This window comes from Elgaria multicarinata, chromosome 1, assembly GCF_023053635.1.
Source record: "Elgaria multicarinata webbii isolate HBS135686 ecotype San Diego chromosome 1, rElgMul1.1.pri, whole genome shotgun sequence".
Classification (NCBI taxonomy): Eukaryota; Metazoa; Chordata; class Lepidosauria; order Squamata; family Anguidae; genus Elgaria; species Elgaria multicarinata.
The window spans coordinates 114,774,055-114,794,818 of NC_086171.1; the positions used below are offsets into that span (position 1 = coordinate 114,774,055).

General features: G+C 43.0%; 1 protein-coding gene across 1 annotated transcript; it reads right to left on the bottom strand.

Annotated features, from left to right (window-relative positions):
• Positions 1-346: 346 nt before the first annotated feature.
• Positions 347-19,019, bottom strand: LOC134404449 (complement factor H-related protein 2-like). The gene is made up of 9 exons (XM_063135141.1): positions 18,965-19,019; positions 17,261-17,436; positions 12,641-12,808; positions 12,271-12,462; positions 8,326-8,406; positions 6,441-6,611; positions 4,193-4,393; positions 1,078-1,255; positions 347-399 (listed from the first exon to the last, which is right to left on the bottom strand). The coding sequence occupies exons 2-9, from the start codon at positions 17,322-17,324 to the stop codon at positions 354-356; spliced, it is 1,101 nt and encodes a 366-aa protein (XP_062991211.1). The 5' UTR covers positions 17,325-17,436; positions 18,965-19,019; the 3' UTR covers positions 347-353.
• Between the last annotated feature and the right edge of the window lie 1,745 nt (positions 19,020-20,764).

A 20,764-nucleotide genomic window follows, 5' to 3' on the forward strand; every position in this document is an offset into this window, starting at 1 on the left:
CCTCTGATGACAGCCATAAGTTCGACCATACTAGCAAACCTACCTCTCCGCAGATGGAACACCTCCAACAGCCCCTCGGCCAGCCTTTGACAAACTTTAGGATTTTTCTCCATTTAAAGAAATCATTTTGTAAAGGAATACTTTGATTCACAAAAATTGTAAAATATATGTCATAAAAAGGGGGAGGGGAATTACACATAATGGCTCAGTGCTTTAGAAATGTATTTATTTTAGAAAACTGTGTTCCCTCCACACAAGAGAGCTAACATATTTACAAATATGTATATATATATATATATAAAAACAATAAAATTACATAAGAATGTATGTACACATTATTTCATCTTCAGGTGCTAGTAAGGTTTGCCATTAAAGTCTTCTTCCCGTTTTGGATCAGCTCTAAGTGTTGGAGAAAAGAAAAGACATATGTTATACCTGGAGTGGGGAGCCTCGTTCAGCCTGAGAGACAAGTTCAGTTTCAGAGAAGCTCTCATGGAGGAGAAGGCATTCTACTGGTGGGCGGGCAAAAGGCGTGGAGCCAAAATTACAAAAAGATATGAGCAGGTTGTAGTTTACAGCTCTTACTGCCACTAACTAAGCATTAAGGAAGGCATTTCAACCTTTTAGAATGGGGAACAAACTAGCATGACCATATGAAAAGGAGGACAGGGCTTCTGTATCTTTGGCTATCCCGATTCTTTTGAAATATCTAGGGATTTCCTACCATGTGCAGCCAAAGTTGCGCTACAAAACACCCACTAGAGGGGGCTGTCCCATTCAATACTATGAGGAGGGGAAGTTTTCAGTCACAGACCATGAAGTCACCCCTCTCCGCCCATGTAATTCAGCTCATTACAATTGTGCAAGACAAGCAGGAAGCAAAGCACTGGTAAACAAACACAATTTCACTTTAATTTAACGAAGCCCTATGGAGTTAAGACTAACAGAAACAATAAATATATAATATCCCCTAGTTAAGGCAGAATGAAATAGGCTGCATCCATAATCCCAGATTTTCTTTTCTCCCCCCCCACCCCGGCCGCAACTCCAAAAATATAATATAAAAGTGAAGCTTACATAGAGGAACACTTTACAGGGGGTGACCAGTCATTTTTTGTGCATGTGGCTTTTGTTTGCTGATCAGGATGATATCCCATATCACAATGAAATGATATGTTATCACCTTCTATGTAGCTATTCTTGTAGTCATAAATTGCGTGACCATGTGGCACGACTTTGGGAGGAATGCAGTTTTCTAAAGGCAAAATGAGTAAAGATGTATAAGTGGGGTTGAGATGACAAAGGAAATGTTTTCAGAATAAAATATTATTAGAAAACCACAGGGAAAATATATTTTGAGCTCCATCACACCAGTGATTTATCATACTCTTGCCATGCCTGGCATGTGTTTTTGCAGTGTGGTACTCATATAACATCATCCCTGCCCTGTGCTTATCTCACCTATTCCCCTCCCTTTTCCGTATTGTTTTGGAGCAGGAAAAGTCCATTTTTTCCTCCATGTGCAATAAAGCTACTCCTCTGCCCCATGTATTGCTGTCCTTGCTCTGTATCGGACCATCCCATTTTTGCTGTGTGTGTGTGTGTGGACGGGTGGTCTCACTGACAAAAGTGGAGGGTGGGGTGGTTCTCCGCTCAACTGCTCAACCGTGAAGTGGCCGCGGAGAAGACGAGTGAGGCTGCCACCTCCCGTGCCTTGACTCAGTCCCATTCAACTCTATGGTTCTTACTCCTGAGTAGAGATGTATAGGGTGGGGTGGTAGATTTCGCTGGCACAGTAGCAATACAGGTGAAAAGATATATGAGCTGAAATAGCACAACAACGCACAGATGTGAAAGTTCCCAACGCTAGACCCACTAAGGAAAGAGAGGGGGAAACCGTGGACTCAAAGCGTGGGGGGGGGAATTAGGTGTGATGGAGCTCCTTGGTATCCTGGTTTGTTAAGAACAATACAGGAATGGTAAACTGTGTCCATGGATCTGGACCACTGCACACACAAAACGATTGGGGGGCGAGAACTCAAATAAATGCTGCATTCAGTACTCAGAGGTGAACTTCTAAACAGAGGTGATGTCAGCTTTGACCATGATGAATACGTAATCAGCAGTGTATTAAATTAAAGAGACCCCAGTTCAAATCCCCTCTCAGCTGGCCTTGACCCTGTCAGGGCCTGTTCAAATGCAACAGTGGCAAATCATGAGTGAATTATACCACCATTTGCCAAGGCATGTGCCATACTCGTGCTGCAGCCACTTTGAATATTCAACCTCCCATTGAGCTGATCAGAGGATGCTATGTGACATCCAAGCCTGGACACTATTGGTTAACAACTAGTTATAGGTTAACTGTGTGTTGCAAAACCCAAAATTTACTCATAGTATCCACATTTGGCCGGAAACATTTTTTAATGATTTTATTAACGCTAGGGTGGCAATCTGAAAAGGAGGTCAAGGCTCCTGTATCTTTAACAGTTGCATAGAAAAGGGAATTTCAGCCGGTGTCATTTATATGTATGCAGCACCTGATGAAATTCCCTCTTTGTCACAATAGTTAAAGCTGCCCTCTTTTGTATCTGGTCATGCTAGGCAGGCTCCTGCAGCTTTAGAATGTTGTGAAGAAGAGGGAATTTCACCAGGTGCTGCAGGCATACAAGTGACACCTGCTGAAATTTTCAATAACACTGTTAAAGAGGACAGGAGCCCTGGCCTCGTTTCCATATGGTCACCCTAATTAACGCACAATTTGCCACTGTTACATGTGAACTGGGTCACTATTTTTCAGGGCTGTTGTGAGGCTTGAATGGGTAGCAGGAGACCATTTTGTGAAAAGGGTGAAAATAAAAATACATAAATGCCATCATTCTCAGCTAAATCTAAAGTCCTGATTCTCTATGGTGACAGATAGTGAAGACCAGGGGTAAGCAAATGTATTAACCAAAACCAATGTGTCCTTGGACACCCATCCTCAGCACTTGCCAAGGTACTGTACCCCTCAAACTTTTTTTAAAAAAATCAGCACATTTCATTACTGGCAGCTGGTATCACTGTGAAATAGTTTTCTGTTGGTGCCGAAAACTAAGGATCCAAAGTAGGGCGTGCCTGTTTTTAGTGAGTTGGGGCTCAAAGCTCAGCTCTGCCTTGTACTCAAGACTTTTGGGAGGGCTACTTTCCTTTGCCACGCTTCCCATGGCAGCCATTGTGTGATGGTACCCAGGACAGTTTTTCAAAGTGCCAAATGTGTCCAAGGCCCAAAGAGGTTGCCTGCTTCTGCTCTAACATAATGCTTTAACACTGGAAGTGAACTGTTGTCCAGCATGCTTTAAGTTGTATTTATCTCGGCTTAATGTCCAAAGTAGATAATTTGATTGCATGCAGGGCTATTTTCTAGTTTGGAGGTCTTAATTTTATTGTTAATTCTGTGTTCCATTTGTCTCTTACAGGGGCTAGGATGGGGGGCTAAGGGTTTTTGGCTAGCACAATATAAGAATTTTCCAGTTGTGCACAGTTGGAGGAGACCTAGGGCATGTCTATACCTACCGGCTTTCCGGCTTCTAGGATCCTCCCCCAGTGTTCAAACTGCAGCGCGATGTCCCAGAATTAAGGAGGGACAGTGCGGGTGCCATTTTTTTGTTGAATGGAGACAGGAGCACAATTGGGCTCCACCACAAAGTTTTCTTTACAAAAAACCTCTTGCAACTGCTCCCCACCCCTGATGGGTATGGACTGCCCACGCAGGGAAAAAGGGATGACCCAGGAGTGGCTGCCGCACAACCCGTGCTCTTTGAGATGGTCCTGGGACCACGGAAATATCTGGAAATCCGCAGTCTCAGATATCCTGGGGAAAGTCCCTGGTCGTCCCGGGTTGCCCCCGGGATCCCGTGTGTGTGTGTCATATGGATGCACAGGGACAACCTAGAGATGACCCCAGGATATCTGGCAGGTGTAGACATGCCCTGAAGGGTGGAGAGGGCTGTTGTGTTTAGTGCGTCAAGGCCAAATTTTTGCTACTGTGCTATGCTTGAGCTGACGATATTGCCATGCAGTACTAGGGGGTAATTGGTAATCCTCTGGAAGTTTTCAATAAAGATCTCAGCAGCCTTTGTTAAGGTTGCTGAAGCCTTCCTGACTCAATAATAGTGAAATCTGTAAGACAACAGTGGAAGCATACACTTACTAAAGCATTCTGGTTCCGGATCCCAGCCAAGATCGGTGCAACTAATTTTATACCAGTTCTGTTTGTTTCTTGGCAGAAAACCATAGTTACATTTGAAGCGAATACTTTCTCCCATTTTTTTGGGAAAATACACATCGCTGTAGTATGTATTGGACCAAGATAGTGCTCCATTCTCTATACGGGGATAGTTACAGCGCTTCGCTTTGGAAGAAATAAGAGACAAACAGTTAAATCAAAAGATCAGGATATGTCAACTCAGTTATTTTCCCTAAGATTGCTAGAATCTGCTCATTTGTGTATTTTTGCAATGTTGGCCTAACTTCCCAATTATAGAATGGGATTTAACTGTGAAAATATATCCCACTGATTCCAACAGAACAAAAGTCCAAGTAAATGGATTTAGGGTATGAACCATAGGGTTGGATCCAGACATTGCTCCCACTGGCGGAAGCATCCTGTGCGTGCACTTCTGCTAAGGTGATGTTCCCATCAGTAGAAGGAGGGGTGTCAACTTTTGCCAATTTCTCCTTTTCCTTCTACCTTTCGCACACTTGAAAATCTGTTCCAGAGGGTGGGGCAGATTTTCAGAAGGTGCAAAGGGCTGCAGGGGGAAAGGAAAATCAGCACAACTCCAATTTCCCCTTCCTTCTGCCAACAGGATACCCCTCTGCTTGATCAAGTGTCTTCTGCGGTGGAAGAAGAGTTTGGACCCAAGCCTATGGCCCCCACAGAGACCACTAAAATCACTTTTGAGTAACAGCACTCCAGCAGTTGGCTGTTATATTTTGAAGTTGTTTTCAGCCCAGTTCAACACACACGCTCACTAGCACTCTGCTACATGTTTGCAAAACAGTCACATTTTGGTGTTACTCTATAAAGCCCTTCATCATTTAGGCCACAGCTAGACCTAAGGTTTATCCTGGGATCATCCAGTGTTCACCCCTGCCTGAGCACTGGATCCCCTGTGTGTCACCTAGATGAAACGGTTTCACCCCTAGACGATCCAGGGATAAACCTTAGGTCTAGCTATGGTCTTAGAGCCACAGTAACTAAAGGGCTGAAGGTTCCCATACATTCCTGCCTGTCCCCGAAAATTATCATCTGAGAGCCCCCACATACTGAGGTTTGATGGGTGACTACTCACAAGAGGCCCTTTTCCATGGTGGCTCCAAATTGTGGCATGCTGTCCCTAGAATGGCCTTCACCTGGTGCCTATGTCATTGACTTTTCAATGCCAGGAGTCCGCGCTCCCAACCCCCTCCCCATGGAGAGAACTGGAGTGGCTCCCTCCACAAACAATGTTTTGTTCCAAACTTCCAAGATCACAGTCCCCTTGTGGATCACTAGGTATCCCTAAAATCCTATCTCTTGGTCCATGTTGGTGTCTAGCTCGATCACCCATGGGACACCAACTTTACTAATAAGGTGAGTGTTGCCATACCGGGTGCCAGACTAGCATGCTGTACAGAGAACAAGAAATGAAATTGTTTATTCATTATATATTCAGGACAACGGCCTGAGAGAGGAAGGTTTTAGTCTGGCACCAAAAAGATAACAATATTGGCACTAGGCAGGCCTTGTCAGGGAGATCATTCCATAATTGGCAGGCCACCACCGGGAAGGCCCTCAGCCTTGTTGCTGCCTTTCGAGCCTCCCTCAAAGAAGGAAGCTGGAGAAGGGTCTTAGCTGATGAAAGTAGTGTACAGGTCAGTTCATGCGTGGAGAATGTTGAGCCCATTTTAACAAAAAAAATAGACTGGAGAATGTATTAGGGTTCTCCAGGGGCAGCCACTAGATGGAGATCTCTTTGCAAAATCTCCTTTCAGCTCAAGTGGGAGGCCTTAGCTAGACCTAAGGTGTATCCCAGGATCATCACGGGGTCGTCCCTGCCTGCTCCCAGGATCCCCTGTGTACCATTTACATGAACAGGGATGACCCCGGGACGATCCCAGGATAAACCTTAGGTCTAGCTAAGGCCGGAATGAGATCTGCAAGGACACATCACATAGAGAAAGAATCTCAACCTGCAGACTAGAATCGTAATTGGTTGCAATATAACTAATGGGGCATCATTTCCTCTGGATGACTTCTCTCCACAGTTAAGTATACCCCTCTAAAAAGCCCTTGTGAAATAGAAAGTAGAGGGAAACTGCTAAAAAAAAAAAAAAAAAAAACACGAAATGGACTGCATTATCAGTTAGACTTTGACCCTGAATGAAAAGAATGCTACAGAATGCAAATTACTTACGTATACACTTTGGATATGGTAACCAGCCATATTTTGTGCATTTAAAAGTGTTACTATGGCTTTGAAGCATATATCCTGGATTGCAAGCAGCACGGATGATCTCCTCAAAGTTGTACTCACTCCGGACAGGAAGGAAGTTACCTTTCTCTATTTCAGGGGCAACGCATATGACTTGGAAGGAGAAATAGAAAAGGACACAATTGCCGCCATTAGTGTCTCCCTCAGTATGTCTGAACCGTTACAGTATCACAACTATGAGGCTTGCAAAACACCGTGATTTTTATGGCATGTAAGTTAGAGTTTCAACTAATCTGCAATGGCTGCTGTCCTGATCGCACTTAGGTCAAAACCACGTAACACTAGAGATCTGTGACCGGATTTTCTGACATATATGCAATTGTGTAGGGGAGGGAGGAGACACTGCCAGTTTGATTGAAGCAGATGCACTATAAGAACGAGTGCTTAATCCTTTTTCCTTTGCTGTTTTCCTGATGCCCCTTGGGTGTCTTTTTGTCCAATGGACCAAAAATATATATAATTAATTTATAATTATTTTTTATTATTAATTTTTGTGAACTACCCAGGGAGCTTTGGCTACTGGGCGGTATAAAAATGCAATAAATAAATAAATACTTTTCCTCACCCCCGAACAAAAAATAGCCTGGAAGGAGAGTTATATACACCTCCCAGTGCATTGCTGCCCCAATCAAATTGTCACCCACCACAACCTTCCAGTGGCCAGATATAAAAGCAGACAGGACTCCTGCACTTTTAAGGATAGTGTAGAAGAAGGAATTTCAGCAGGTGTGGATTACCTATCCATGCTCTTGCCATTCTACACTTCACATAGTTGTTATTGTCGTTTTTGATGTCAAAATGTGTGATAAAGGAAGAATTTTAATGAAGTTTCAATAGTAGCTGATTAGTCAAAAAGCTCGAAGGAGGTGGTTTTTTTTAAGAAAGCTAAACACAGTTTGACAGAAGCATGAACTCTCATAGTGTGAGTACCCATTCCCCTATCACCTCTGTTCAACAATTCTGCAGAGGTTTAGAATCTGCATATCTCTTGGACTTGAGCTGACAGTAGGACAAAAGACATTTGTGTGGACACAGCAGGCAACACTTTCTCTATCATTAGGCATTGCCTTCATCAGCTGATATGCCAGCTGCACCCCTTCCTAGCGCCAGAAGAACTAAAGACAGTAGTGCACGCGCTGGTAACTTCAAGGCTCAACTTCTGCAATGCGCTCTACATAGGGATATCTTTGTGCCTAGTCTGGAAACTTCAACTAGTTCAAAATATGGCAGCTAGGCTGGTCACCAGTACACCTAGAGGTGACCACATTACATCAGTTTTACAATCTCTCCACTGTCTGACAATTAGTTTCTGGGCGAAGTATAAAGTGTTGGTTATCGCCTTTAAAGTCCTACATGGTTTGGGTCCAGGCTACCTGCGGGATCGCCTTCTCCCGTACAATCCGCCCCACACACTCAGGTCCTCTGGGAAGAATTTCCTTCAGCCAGCCAAAACTAGGCTGACAGGTATTACTCAGAGGACCTTCTTTTCTGCTGCTCCCAGACTGTGGAATGGCCTGCCAGAGGAGATTCGTCAACTTAACAGTCTTTTAGCATTTAAGAAAACTATAAAGACTGATCTCTTCCAGCAGACCTATCCAGTGGAATTTTAGGGTGCTTTTAGGATGTTTTTAAGGATATTTTAACAACATATACTATTTTTTAAAATCAGTATTTTATGTATTTTATACTTACTGCTGTTCCCTGCCTCGATCAAAATGGAGAGGCGGGTAAGAAGTAAAATTATTATTATTATTATCAAAAACCTGCAACCTAATGTGTAGCACTGACCATCACATCACTCTGGTACCTGGGTTAGAGAAATTCCATGCTAGTGGTAGCAGCCTCTTGGAAGTGGTAGCATCGGTGCTGAAAGTTTCTGTGCCAGGCACTGGAATGACAATATCAGTGTGGCAGAAGTAAGTCATGATGCAAAAGCCCTTTCATCAGTGTCCATGTGATGTCGGTAGCATGTACCAAATCTTTATTGTCCATAAAGCTCTAACTTTACTGTGGGCATATTTGAAAAAGCTTAGATTCTCCTCTGCTTACTATCAAAAGTAATTTCAAGGAAAGATGAACATTTTCTTTAGCCCAGTTTAAACTAAGTTTGTATTTGGATAGTCAATTGGCCCTTCATTGCATTGAAGTGGAAAAGCAGATGGAGAACAGTTTTTGGAAAGGACCTGTCCTGTTTGATGACTCAGCCAGCGTGTTTCCATACCAAGGTCATATCAATGGTTGGGTTGAAAAGCTGGCACAAGTGTGGTTTCTGACCAAACCAGCAGACCCTCTGGCTATCACTTAGCATTTGTCCCTGGATCTACACATGCAGGAAACTAAGGTGGGAATGAGGTCATAGTATAATGGATTGCACCACTTCATTGTTTTCAGTTTTGTTAAATGGGGAAAAAATATTCCCTGAAAATATTCCAAAATACAAATAATTATGCCATCCTTTCACATTCTGTGCTGATTTTCTATTTGCAAAGTGTTTTCAGTGTAAAGGAGCATAAAAATATAATCAACTACCTGCAGTCAAAAGTGGTATAGTCCATTTGGCTACTTCAGCATTCTGCCACTTCGTTTGGCTGAGTGTCTAGGCCAAGCTTCTGTTATACAAAATGAGATGACAGTGTTCTTGGGCTGTACCACTACACACTACAGGTGGGGTATCTCACTTCTGAATGCTCCCCATGGTTCAAAAGTTTTGTAAATGTAGAAAACAAGGAAATCGGGTTTAGCATAGATGTACTATTTGATGGGCTAATTTACCACATGCACAAAGCTTTTGCATACATTCAAAAATATGAACCCTGCCCCCCAAACACACCTGTACTCTGAATTGTTACAGTACAGATTTCTAATCAGTCCCCTCATTCTGGGTAGCTTTAGATTACATGAGCTTTGAAAAATCCTAAGGGGGGAAAGAGATGAACCCATCCCAGATAAAAGATATTTAAAAGAGAACCCCGTTAAAAAAAAAATTGAAATACTCCTCTGTGCCACTTAAATCTCACAGTTGATACAACTGGCATTTTTGTTCTTACCTAAGGAACCTGGCACATCACTGTGTCCTTCCATTGCATATTATTGCTGGCATTTGAATTTTACTCAAGAGCCAGATGTTAAAGCCATAATGTCTCCACTCCCAATAGTAGGTGGATGGGTGGATGGCTACAGTTTATTCCTCTTTCTATTAATGACTGCTAAGAGGTTTTTTAAAAAATCATAGCTTTGCTACTGCACAGAAACATTTCATGCCTGAAGTCACAGACAGTGCTATTCCAGGTTTCAGAAGATCCTTGAGCAAGACATCTCAATGACTCTACCTTTACACCACCATTGTTACCAACTGCTATTGCTCGTCATCAGCCCAGTAGCCAGGTTGGGGCAAATGGATGTAACCCCTCCAAGCTGTGCTTTGCCCCTGCTAGAATTTGTGTGTGTGTGCACGTGTGGGAAATTGTCTTTTTCATTTGCGACATGACAGACAATGACAGCCTCGATTTCAAGAATGACCGCTTGTTTTAAGAACAGGAGCAATTTCAGGATAGGACCATCCAAAATATTCAGTGAATAAGGCAGGTCTCTGGAAGAGCCCCCGAAAGTTTGCTCACTGAAGTTTTTTCCTACTTCAGGGTGGATTTTTCATGATCACAATCACTCACTCTACAATTACTTAAATGATCCTGAAAAGAAAATAGCCTTGAGCAACATAACCTTGAAGAGTTAAATATTATGGGCCAAAGTAAGACTCTACCCTTGGGGTCTGCTTTTCAGTTCCATTCTCTACCCAGCCAGCAATAAATAAGCATGTTTGGCTGCAGTAATAAGCAGTTGTTTATTCTGCAGTTACTATGATAAGTAGAATGGGACTGCTAAAGGGTCAATTAAAGAGATAACTTAAGGTGACCTGGAAAAAAACCCTACCCTAAGTTACCTTTTACTCTTTTAAAGCATTCACTATACTCACAATCATAGTGGCTATATTTTCTTCCTTTTCTTGAGGACTGGATGGCAAGGGATGAAAGCAGCCCTAGAGGAATAGAAACAGCGCTGGGCACACTATAGTTAGTTGGCTGAATGGCCACTTAGGTTGTAACTCACGCCTAATTTCTGATTTTTCCCAATGTGTGCAGCTTAGCATGAGACCTCTTCAGGGATGCTGGGCAGAAAAATCAACCCAGCAACCAGTAAAACAAAAATAAATAAATCCAATAGCTTTTCACAATTAGTTTCCAAATGCTTGGTTAGTCCTTTATATAACAATCAGTTAAAACGTTTTCCCTTGATTGTCCGAGAGGAAGAGAAATCAGGAACGAGACTAGAAGAGGGAATCCTCAAGGAGGAATGAACAAACACAACCTGAAGTGTTTGTTTTCTTTCTGCCGTTCCCTAAACTTGTAGCATAGATAAGTGTGGTGTGGGTCCTTAGAAGCCTGACCATGCTTACCCTTGATGCTAGCCCTGGTAAGAATCCAAGAGCAGTTTAGCATTGCGCATCAGCAGTAAGGTCACCATTACATGTTGTGCAGTCTTGTTTTACTGATTGCATGTCAGCTGTTCTAGGAGCCTTTTTGGCCAAGGAGCAAGATAAAAATACTTTAAAGAAACAAACAGAGCTGCTGTTGAAAATGGCAGCCCTGTGTCAAACTCTCCCCTTTCCAAACTTCTGCTTTACACTTAGGCACACAGTCTGTTTTGTTTCTCCTCAATTCACCAGCACAGTGATGTGGAGTAGAGGCAGGAAAATGCAGGCATGGCGTGACGATACAATGAAAGAAGAACTACTACTTCCAGTGCCACTGGGATAATATGAGAAGACCTAGACTGGATAAGAGGAGTCCATGCTATATTTCCTCCTCACATGCATGTATCAGGATTGGTGGAAGCTAACTCCCCTCCTGCTACCTCCCAGAACTTCCCTAAAAATGATCCCCCTGAGATTGTGGCCCCTGCTGAGTGGTGTGAACTCATGGCTATTTTATACCCTCTGTCAACAGAAAGACTGGATCCTGAAAACAGTTATGATTTCAGGTCATCAATTGACAGGCAAATCGCAGAGGGCATTGGGAAACACTTTTAAACTGGAAGATGTGGTGGCCTTGGGTCTTTTGCAGTGTTTACAATTAATGGGTAGGATAAAGAAACGGCCCATTTTGCCTTGGACCAGGGCAAAATTAGAGCCAAGATTTGAAGATAAGAGCAGACCAGCACAAACACAGCAGAAAAAAAATAGTCTTTCAGGGGCATAAATCAATTGTGAATTAACATTAACAGCACGCCTCCTCCCATATGTACCTACCCGGACCTTAAGATCATCTACAGGGGCCCTTCTCCGTGAGCCCCTGCCAAAGGAAGTGAGGCAGGTGGCTACTAGGAGGAGGGCTTTCTCCGCTGTGGCACCCCGGTTGTGGAATGAGCTCCCCAGAGAGGTCCGCCTGGCGCCTACACTGTACTCCTTTCGTCGCCAGCTGAAGACCTTTTTATTCACTCAGTATTTTAACACTTAATTTTAACTTAAATTTAAATTATACTGTTTTAACTCTGTATTTTAACCTTATATCAATTTTGCTGCGTGGTTTTATCCTGGTTGTGCTTTTTATATTGTATTTTGTATTTGTATTTTTAACTTGTTGGTTGTTTTATGATGATTTTAATTTTTGTGAACCGCCCAGAGAGCTTCGGCTATTGGGCGGTATAAAAATGTAATAAATAAAATAAAATAAAAATAAATAAAATAAACATTTACCAGAAGGCTCACATGATGGCAAATCTAAGTTCCCATCAACACACATTCTGACTGAAGGAGATATGATGACATATCCTTTAACGCAGACAAATTCCATTAAATCGGCATGTCGAATCAATTCTGAACGTCTTTGCCCACCATGCAAAAGCAGGTTTCTGTCATCCAGCTGTTGTTTTGTGATACTGCAAGGTGCTGAAAGAAAAGGGGGTGGGGGAAATGGGTTATACTGCTAGATCTGACTTCAGGCTATTTGTATTAATGTAAGGTATCTTGCACCACTGTTGGCTACAAATCTATGCCAGTAGCTTGCACAATTCCACTGTGTATTCAGCATGTTAGCTCCATTTCTTTAGAAATATAGCCTACTTACCCAAACACTTTGGTGGAGGCGTCCATCCTTCTTCTTTGCACGTTGTCCAGTCAGACCCTTCCAGGTCATAGCCAGGGTGGCATGTGTATTGTACTCTGTCACCTATCCAATATTCTTTTTTTGTATTCTTCACAATATCTCCAAAATCTATTTCAGGTTGTTTACACACTGAAATTATATTTAGCATTACAATAGTCAATATTTATTTATTGTCTTCCCTTTCAAAGCAGCACAACAAGTAAGGAAAGCTATATGCCCCTCAAGTTAAATGCAAGTCAGTGGTTTTTTCCATGCTAGCCCTTTTCACTGGAATTGCTATACCTTGTCCATTCACTTGTTCAGTCCATTGCATCCCAGTCCTTTTGGTATTTTCCTCTCTTGCTTTCTCAGGACTGATTTGTGGCATTTATTGCTAACAATTTATAGCTGTGACAGACTTTGCTGTGGACAGGAAATGCTAGGCCTTTACGTTATTATTATTATTATTATTATTATTATTATTATTATTATTATTTATTTATATAGCACCATCAATGTACATGGTGCTGTACAGAGTAAAACAGTAAATAGCAAGACCCTGCCGCATAGGCTTACAATCTAATAAAATCATAGTAAAACAATAAGGAGGGGAAGAGAATGCAAACAGGTACAGGGTAGGGTAAGCAGGCACAGGGTAGGGAAAAACTAACAGTAGAAAGTAACAGTAGAAGTCTGCACAACATCAAGTTTTAAAAGCTTTAGGAAAAAGAAAAGTTTTTAGTTGAGCTTTAAAAGCTGTGGTTGAACTTGTAGTTCTCAAATGTTCTGGAAGAGCGTTCCAGGCGTAAGGGGCAGCAGATGAAAATGGATGAAGCCGAGCAAGGGAAGTAGAGGCCCTTGGGCAGGCAAGAAACATGGCATCAGAGGAGCGAAGAGCTCGAGCGGGGCGATAGTGTGAGATGAGAGAGGAGAGATAGGAAGGAGCTAGACCGTGAAAAGCTTTGAAGGTTAACAGGAGAAGTTTATATTGGATTCTGAAGTGAATTGGAAGCCAGTGAAGAGATTTCAGAAGCGGAGTAACATGGTCGGAGCGGCGAGCTAAGAAGATGATCTTTGCGGCAGAGTGGTGAACAGAAACCAACGGACTGATGTGAGAAGAAGGAAGGCCAGAGAGAAGAAGGTTGCAGTAGTCCAACCGTGAAATAACCAGTGCATGAACAAGCGTCTTGGCAGAAGAGACAGACAAAAATCCTTTGCCTTTAGTTAAACGCTTCCTGTTTGCAGGTTCAGCCATTTTGTTTCTTGGTGAGAATGGCCTGGGGGATCATCATATATACTTAGAGCTACCTTATTCTCAGACTGCCTATCCCTGTAGAAGGGGGAAGTATCCATAGGCTTGGGGAATCCCCAAGCTTTGCAGAATTATGCATTCATGTATTTTAGAAAACATGGGGGTGGGGGCAAAACAGCCCAATAAGGACAAAGCATACTCAGCGAGCATGGAATGATGATTGGTGTGGAGGGAGGGCATAAAGGCAGAAGAAAGTGCTGGTATGTAACTGTACCATTTAAGGCCATGAGTTCTGATAATGCTCTGAGATGTAGCTTGGGTTAGGTATCAGAGCTTGAGCAGGTATCAGGTTGGGTCAGAGCTCTCAGTAAACAAAGCTGAACAGGATCAGCACCACAGCAAGCCCCAAGTGGGGCTGGAAACCAGACAGGACTGTCCGTATGTTTCTCCAATGGGAACTTAGCAGCCCTTAGGCTGGTTGGCTCCACCTCTACCATTACTGAGCCTTTGACCCTTCCAGAGGCCTGGCCTGTTTTAGCAGCCTCAGCCTGTGGCAATGTGGGGCTGATTGGGGCTTGCTAGTATCCTCATGGAACAAGTCCTCAAAGCCTGAGGACAGAAATGGCACCTCCTCTGAACACAGGGGAGTCATCGCCTAGGGTTCTCCTGGAGAACTGGGTCCTGGGGAGATGCCTTTCCATTGGTTAGTCTTCTTTTACCAGAGCTTCTTCTGAGGACAAGAGTTCAAAATAATGGCTTGCAGTACTGGTCCATGATAGGAGTGGAATGACTGAAAACCTCAACTGGAGCACTCCAGTTTTATTGCAGGTCTCACTTGTTAGTAATGAATAGCCCATTAATTCCCAGCCTTTCTTAACTGGCCCATCAGTTTCTGTTCCCACAGGGTCGGTGGGTCGGGTGTCTTTAATTACTTGTTTCCTCCCAGCATTCTTTTTTCCCCTGTCATTATTCTGCCATTAAAATTAAAAGAAGTAGGAGAAAAGGCCAATGATTTAAGCCTTTAAACCCACAATGCACTGATCAGGAAGCAACAAAGCAGGGTGAGCATACAAGGAGAAAGTTTTTAACATTGCCAGGGACCTTTCCTGAATGAGGTTTGGCTGTGAACACAGAGGCCTTAGCTAGACCAGCGGTTATCCGGGGCTGATACCCGGGATCGCCCCTGTGCATCCACATGACGCACAGGGGATCCCAGGCTCAGGCAGGGATCAACCCTCCCTTGCCCTGGGATAATGGGCACCACTTTGGGCCTGGTTTTTCCCACGGACTTCGAGCATGTGGCCCATTGAAGCGGCTTCTCCCCAGCTTTGTGCGATTACTCACGGGTAGCCAGGAGCGCTGCACCCATCCGGGCTAGAGTGGGGGGAGCAGGGATATTTTTTAAAAAACCTACCTGCCATCGCTGAAGCGCTCCTGCTCTGCTGGCCCTTTAAAAAAAAAATTAAAAAATGGTGGGCGTGACAGCTCTCCTCCAGAGCTTGTCGCGCCTCATGTGTGAACAAGGACAAGATCCTACGATAGTTGCATCACGGGATCTCCCCTCCTCTAGCCCAGATTTACAGGTAGATCTAGTAAGGCCAGATTTTAGGTGGATTTTAACCATGGGGAATAGCACTGCTGGATAATATAGCATATATCAACCTACCCCAATCTGATACGCTCTAGGTGTTTTGGACTTTGACTTACAGCAACCCCAGCCAGCATAGGCAATTGTCAGGAATCCTTGGAGTTATCATCCAAAACATCCAGGAGGCACTGGGTTGTGGAAGGCTGGCATCTATGAACTACCTCCAGTTTAACTTTTGTAAACTGTCCAGAGAGCTTTGGCTATGGGGCGGTATATAAATGTAATAAAGTACAATAAATAAATAATTCTACTTCCAGCTAATTCTGGAATAGCAAAGCTTTAGCAGTGCTTTAAAAGCTCTTGTGTGGAAGCAACCACATATATCCTCTTTCCAGGCGTATTCCTCTTTCAAATTGTATAAGCTGTTCCAATTTTTGTTAACGAACAATGTTGAAATACTTCAGTACTTAGTTATGAACGTATTCCGTTTATTTAGATAGATGAAACTAAAGTGTTGTAGACTGGGTTGGGTAAAATGCAAGTAAATTGTATTTGATGTTGTTGTGAGCATAAGACTGATATTGCTGCCACTGCTAGGGTGGTAGAGAGGACAGGGCTCCTTCTGCACCTTCTGTAGCTGTGCAGGAAAGGGAATATTAGTAGGCATGGCTGGTCACACACACCATCTCTTCTTCTCTTAAATCTCTCCGCCATGCAGCATCCATGCTGAAAAAGTCAAGGAGTCTTCATTGGATGCTTTCTTCAAGTGTGGGGGGAAATGTCTCTTCTAGCTTGCTTAGTAGTGCATTTTCCTCACTCTACTTGCTGGGAGGAGCTCACTTGGGACTGGAGCTAGTGTGATTTAAGATGCGGCTGGGATGAGTCACTAAAAACTTGCTTTTTATAAGGCAGCTCCGTCCCCTTCCTGGCCTCTTCAGATTCAGCATGGCAACCCGCTCACCCATCCTTTTAAGTAGGATAGGATTAGCCAGCCAGAGGCAGTGACAGACTATTTTGCGTCCTAGGCAAGCCCCCCCCACAAAAAAAAATTGCCAACTTTGATTCAGCTGTTCAACAAGAGTTTCTGAACTATTATATTTTCCTTTTATTATGTTTTTTCTTAAAAGAGCTAATTTGTATAAAACAGTGACCCTTAAAGGTCAGGTACTGCGCCCCTCTGAGGTCTGCGCCCTAGGCGGCTGCCTAATTGGCCTAAAGGTAGCACCGGCCCTGTAGCCAGCACCTTCAGGGCTGGGTCAGAATTTGCAGGGGTGGGGGTGTTGCACTGTTTTCCACCTGCTCCATACTATGTACAATTTGTGATGTGGTGGAACAGAATTTGGCCGTTCGGCTTGTACAATACCACCCACAGTGACCAATAGCAATGAGAGCAACAAATCACAAACCCAACCATCACAATAACCATTTTATAACAGCCATAGGCAGTAATGTATAGGAAATACAACAATTTAATTATTATTTTTACCAGTGATAGTATACAAAAAAAATGATGTAAAGGAGCATTTCAATAACCTAAATGTAACAACATAAATAATAGTCTACGAAGCCATTCATTACATGCAATATAATCTGGCATAAACCCAACGCCCTTCATTAAGCAACATAATAAAAAAAATATCATACGAAGCAGCCGTATTATAATTGGAATAATTCATGATAATCAGAACTCTACAGCATCTGTAACAAATAGAGCAGGTATTTTTCCTGCATTAATTGCTTGTCTATCATCTTTATAACTTACCCCTTTGGGAAGTGCAGCATATCCACAGAAGAAATGAAACAATACAGACCAGCCACCTCTTCATTGTGCTTCAGGCAGCTTAACAATTATTTCCTATTTTTTTCCAAGGATTGACATTGCGTAGATCTTTCTCCTCCTTATTTATTCTGACCTTATGCCTATGTTTGGAGTAGCATCTAGGAAGAGAATGCATGATTACATTTAGACATTTCAACTGTTAAACCCCAATTGCTGTCAATTTTGTACTGCAATTCTGGTAGTAAGAATTTAATGCAAAATCCAGTTCTTCAAGCAGAACCACTGAATCATCAAATTCTATGTGAAACATTTGCCAAAGGGCTTTAAGAAAAAGGGCCAGATGATGGCAGGGGGGAAAAAGGCTTTGTATGTTCTGCATGATCAGAACACATCTTAGTAAGGCTGTTGCTCAAAGGTAAAGCACATGCTTATTATTTATTTATTTATTTATTTATTACATTTCTATACCACCCAATAGCCGGAGCTCTCTGGGCAGTTCACAAAAATTAAAAACATTCAAAGTATAAAACAACAGTATAAAACCATAATATAAAATACAACATAAAAGCTCAACCAGATAAAAACAGCAGCAATGCAAAGTTACAAATTTAAAACACCAAGTTAAAATTTATTTATAGACTGTTAAAATTCTGGGAGAATAAAAAGGTCTTCACCTGGCATCTAAAAGCATATAATGTAGGTGCCAAGCGAACCTCCTTAGGGAGCTCATTCCACAGCCAGGGTGCCACAGCAGAGAAGGCCCTCCTCCTGGTAGCCACCTGCCTCACTTCCTTTGGCAGGGGCTCATGGAGAAGGACCCCTGAGGATGACCTTAGGGTCCAGGCAGGTACATACGGGAGGAACCGTTCCTTCAGATAGCCTGGCCCCAAGCTGTTTAGGGCTTTAAATGTTAATACCAGCACTTTGAATCGGGCCCAGACCTGGACTGGCAGCCAATGAAGCTGGAAAAGGACTAGCGTGATGTGGTCTCGTCGGCCAGTCCCTGTTAGTAACCGTGCTGTACCAGTTAAAGTTTCCAGACCGTTTTCAAAGGCAGCCCCTTGTATAACGCATTGCAGTAATCCAAGCGAGAGGTTATCAGAGCATGGATAACTGTAGCTAGGCTATCTCTGTCCAGATAAGGGCGCAGCTGGTATATCAGCCTAAGCTGATAAAAGGTGCTCTTTGCCACTGAGTTCACCTGTGCTTCAAGTGACAGTTCTGGATCCAAGAGCACCCCCAAACTATGGACCCGATCCGTTAGGGAGAGTGCAACCCCATCCAGGACAGAGCAAACATCACCTCGCCGGACAGATGAACCACCTGCTAACAGTTTATTTTGCAGAAGGGCTTTGCAGAAGAGCCCAGGTTCAATCCCTGACATTTCCAGGTAGGGCTGGGAAAGGCTGGCTTCTGAAACCCTGGAGAACCACTGACAGTGTAGATGAGACATCTACAACGTGCCGTCCTCCAGATTTTTTTTACTTCAACTCCCATCAGCTCCAGTGTAGTGGAATATGCATTGCAGCGGGTAGAATTGATAAGAATCCGTTGTCTCTTGTAAGCATGACTATTTCTGTATGTATGTGTTGTGAGATAACTATGAGTAATAAAGATTTTTCTTGGAAATGGAGGGAAGCTGTCACGAATGGGTGGGTCAAGGGCTGGAATCAGCACGTAGCTTACCTTAGGAGGGATACATCCATCTGGGTGTTACTAGTATCAGTGGCAGACCTGGTTACATTGAGAAAAATGAGAATGGTGGTATGACCAGGTCCGAAACTAAAGTTGAGGTCATTGGTATCATGAAGGTCATAAAAAACCAAGGTTTCATCAGTTTAAGGGAGAGATTCTGGGAGAACAAGAAACCTGCTATGCCTTCCACTTAGGTAAATATGAACCTTTGATATTGACTTTTAGATTGAGAGGAACCTAGGTTTTACTCTATCAACAATATGCTTGCTGCTATTCTTGGTGTACTTTTAGTGATTATAACTTGTGTGTATTTAGGAATGTTTGTGATCTGCCTCATTTTAGCTAAAGAAAGCTTGTTATTCTCATAGACTGATAGAGCAATAAAAATGTATTTGTCACCAGCAAGCGTGGGTGATGGTCAGGAAAGCTGTGAGTTGTAGTCCAAAACATCTAGAGAGCCACAGGTTGGGGAAGGCTAGTGTAGACAATAATGAGCTAGGTGGACCAATGATCTTGCTCAATATAAGGCAGTTCATATGTTCATACCTCATTCCCCTCAATCTGGCACAATCCTGATGTGATATGGGATGGACGGACAGACACACACACACAAACACACACACAAAATCCTGAGACTGATATGATCAAGGCAGCATTTTGTAGTTTAAGACTGATGTCTTCACTTTTCCAGACTCATCAGGCCACATCTGCTTTTACAGGAAATTAAAAGTGACAGAACATAATGATCACACATCTTTAACATCTCATCTACCTTGGCCCTGTGATTGTTTGATTGATTGATTAAAACATTTGTATCCTGCCCTATATCACTAAGATCTCAGGGCAGCATACAGGCAAAATCAGAGCAATGTAAGCATAAATAATATACACAGCTAAAAACATAAATCATTAACAAATTAAAACCAGTAGAACATGTTTAAAAGCAATAAAAACGATTGGAGATGTCAAGGATTGGAGATGCCAAAGCCCCCCTATACATCCAAAACATGGGCTGTACCACTGAGTTGTGGCTGTTCCCAACAATAAACAAAAACAAAAACACATCAAGAGTCAGCCTAAAAGCAAGAGTTGTCAAGGGATCAAAACATCACAGCAAAGGGGTGTGACTTTCTGGATTAGATGAGTAATGGTGCAGGACAACAATGATAGTGTCAGCATTAATAACAAGGTCTAATGTCAAGGGTAGGCATGTCTGGGCACTGCCAAGGGCCCACACCCCAGCAGGGGCCCACAGAAAAGAACCACCTGGAATTTCTCCTTCTGACGATTGCAACCTGATTGTACGACCTGCCTCTCACTCTGGCTGAGACAATGGTGATGGTGAGAAGGGGAGCAGAAGATGTCATCATCTCTGCCTTTCAAGCAAACAAGTGGTAGCAATAACAAGAAAGCAGATGAGGAGCAATGGCAGCTGGTGACAATAGTGATGAGAAGGTAGACTCACTGAGGGAGGAGGCCTACTGAGTGTGTCTTACCCAAGGGCCCTCAAAACCTGGAGTTAGCACTGTCGGTGACTCATTTTCAAAGCTGAGGCAAGGAACCCTTTTGTACGGGCACATGATCTCATGATGATCTCCACAGTAAAAACAGCTCCTTCAGAGGTAGCATATTTGTTTACATACTACCCTATGAAATAAGAGACCAAAGTAATGCCAACTTCAAAACTGAGAAATCTGAGAGCCACCCACCAGTGAAGAATTTCCATGATGCTCCAAACGTGAATAAGCTGAAAATGTCCAGAAAAGCAATGCAAGGAGCAGGTGGTAAAAG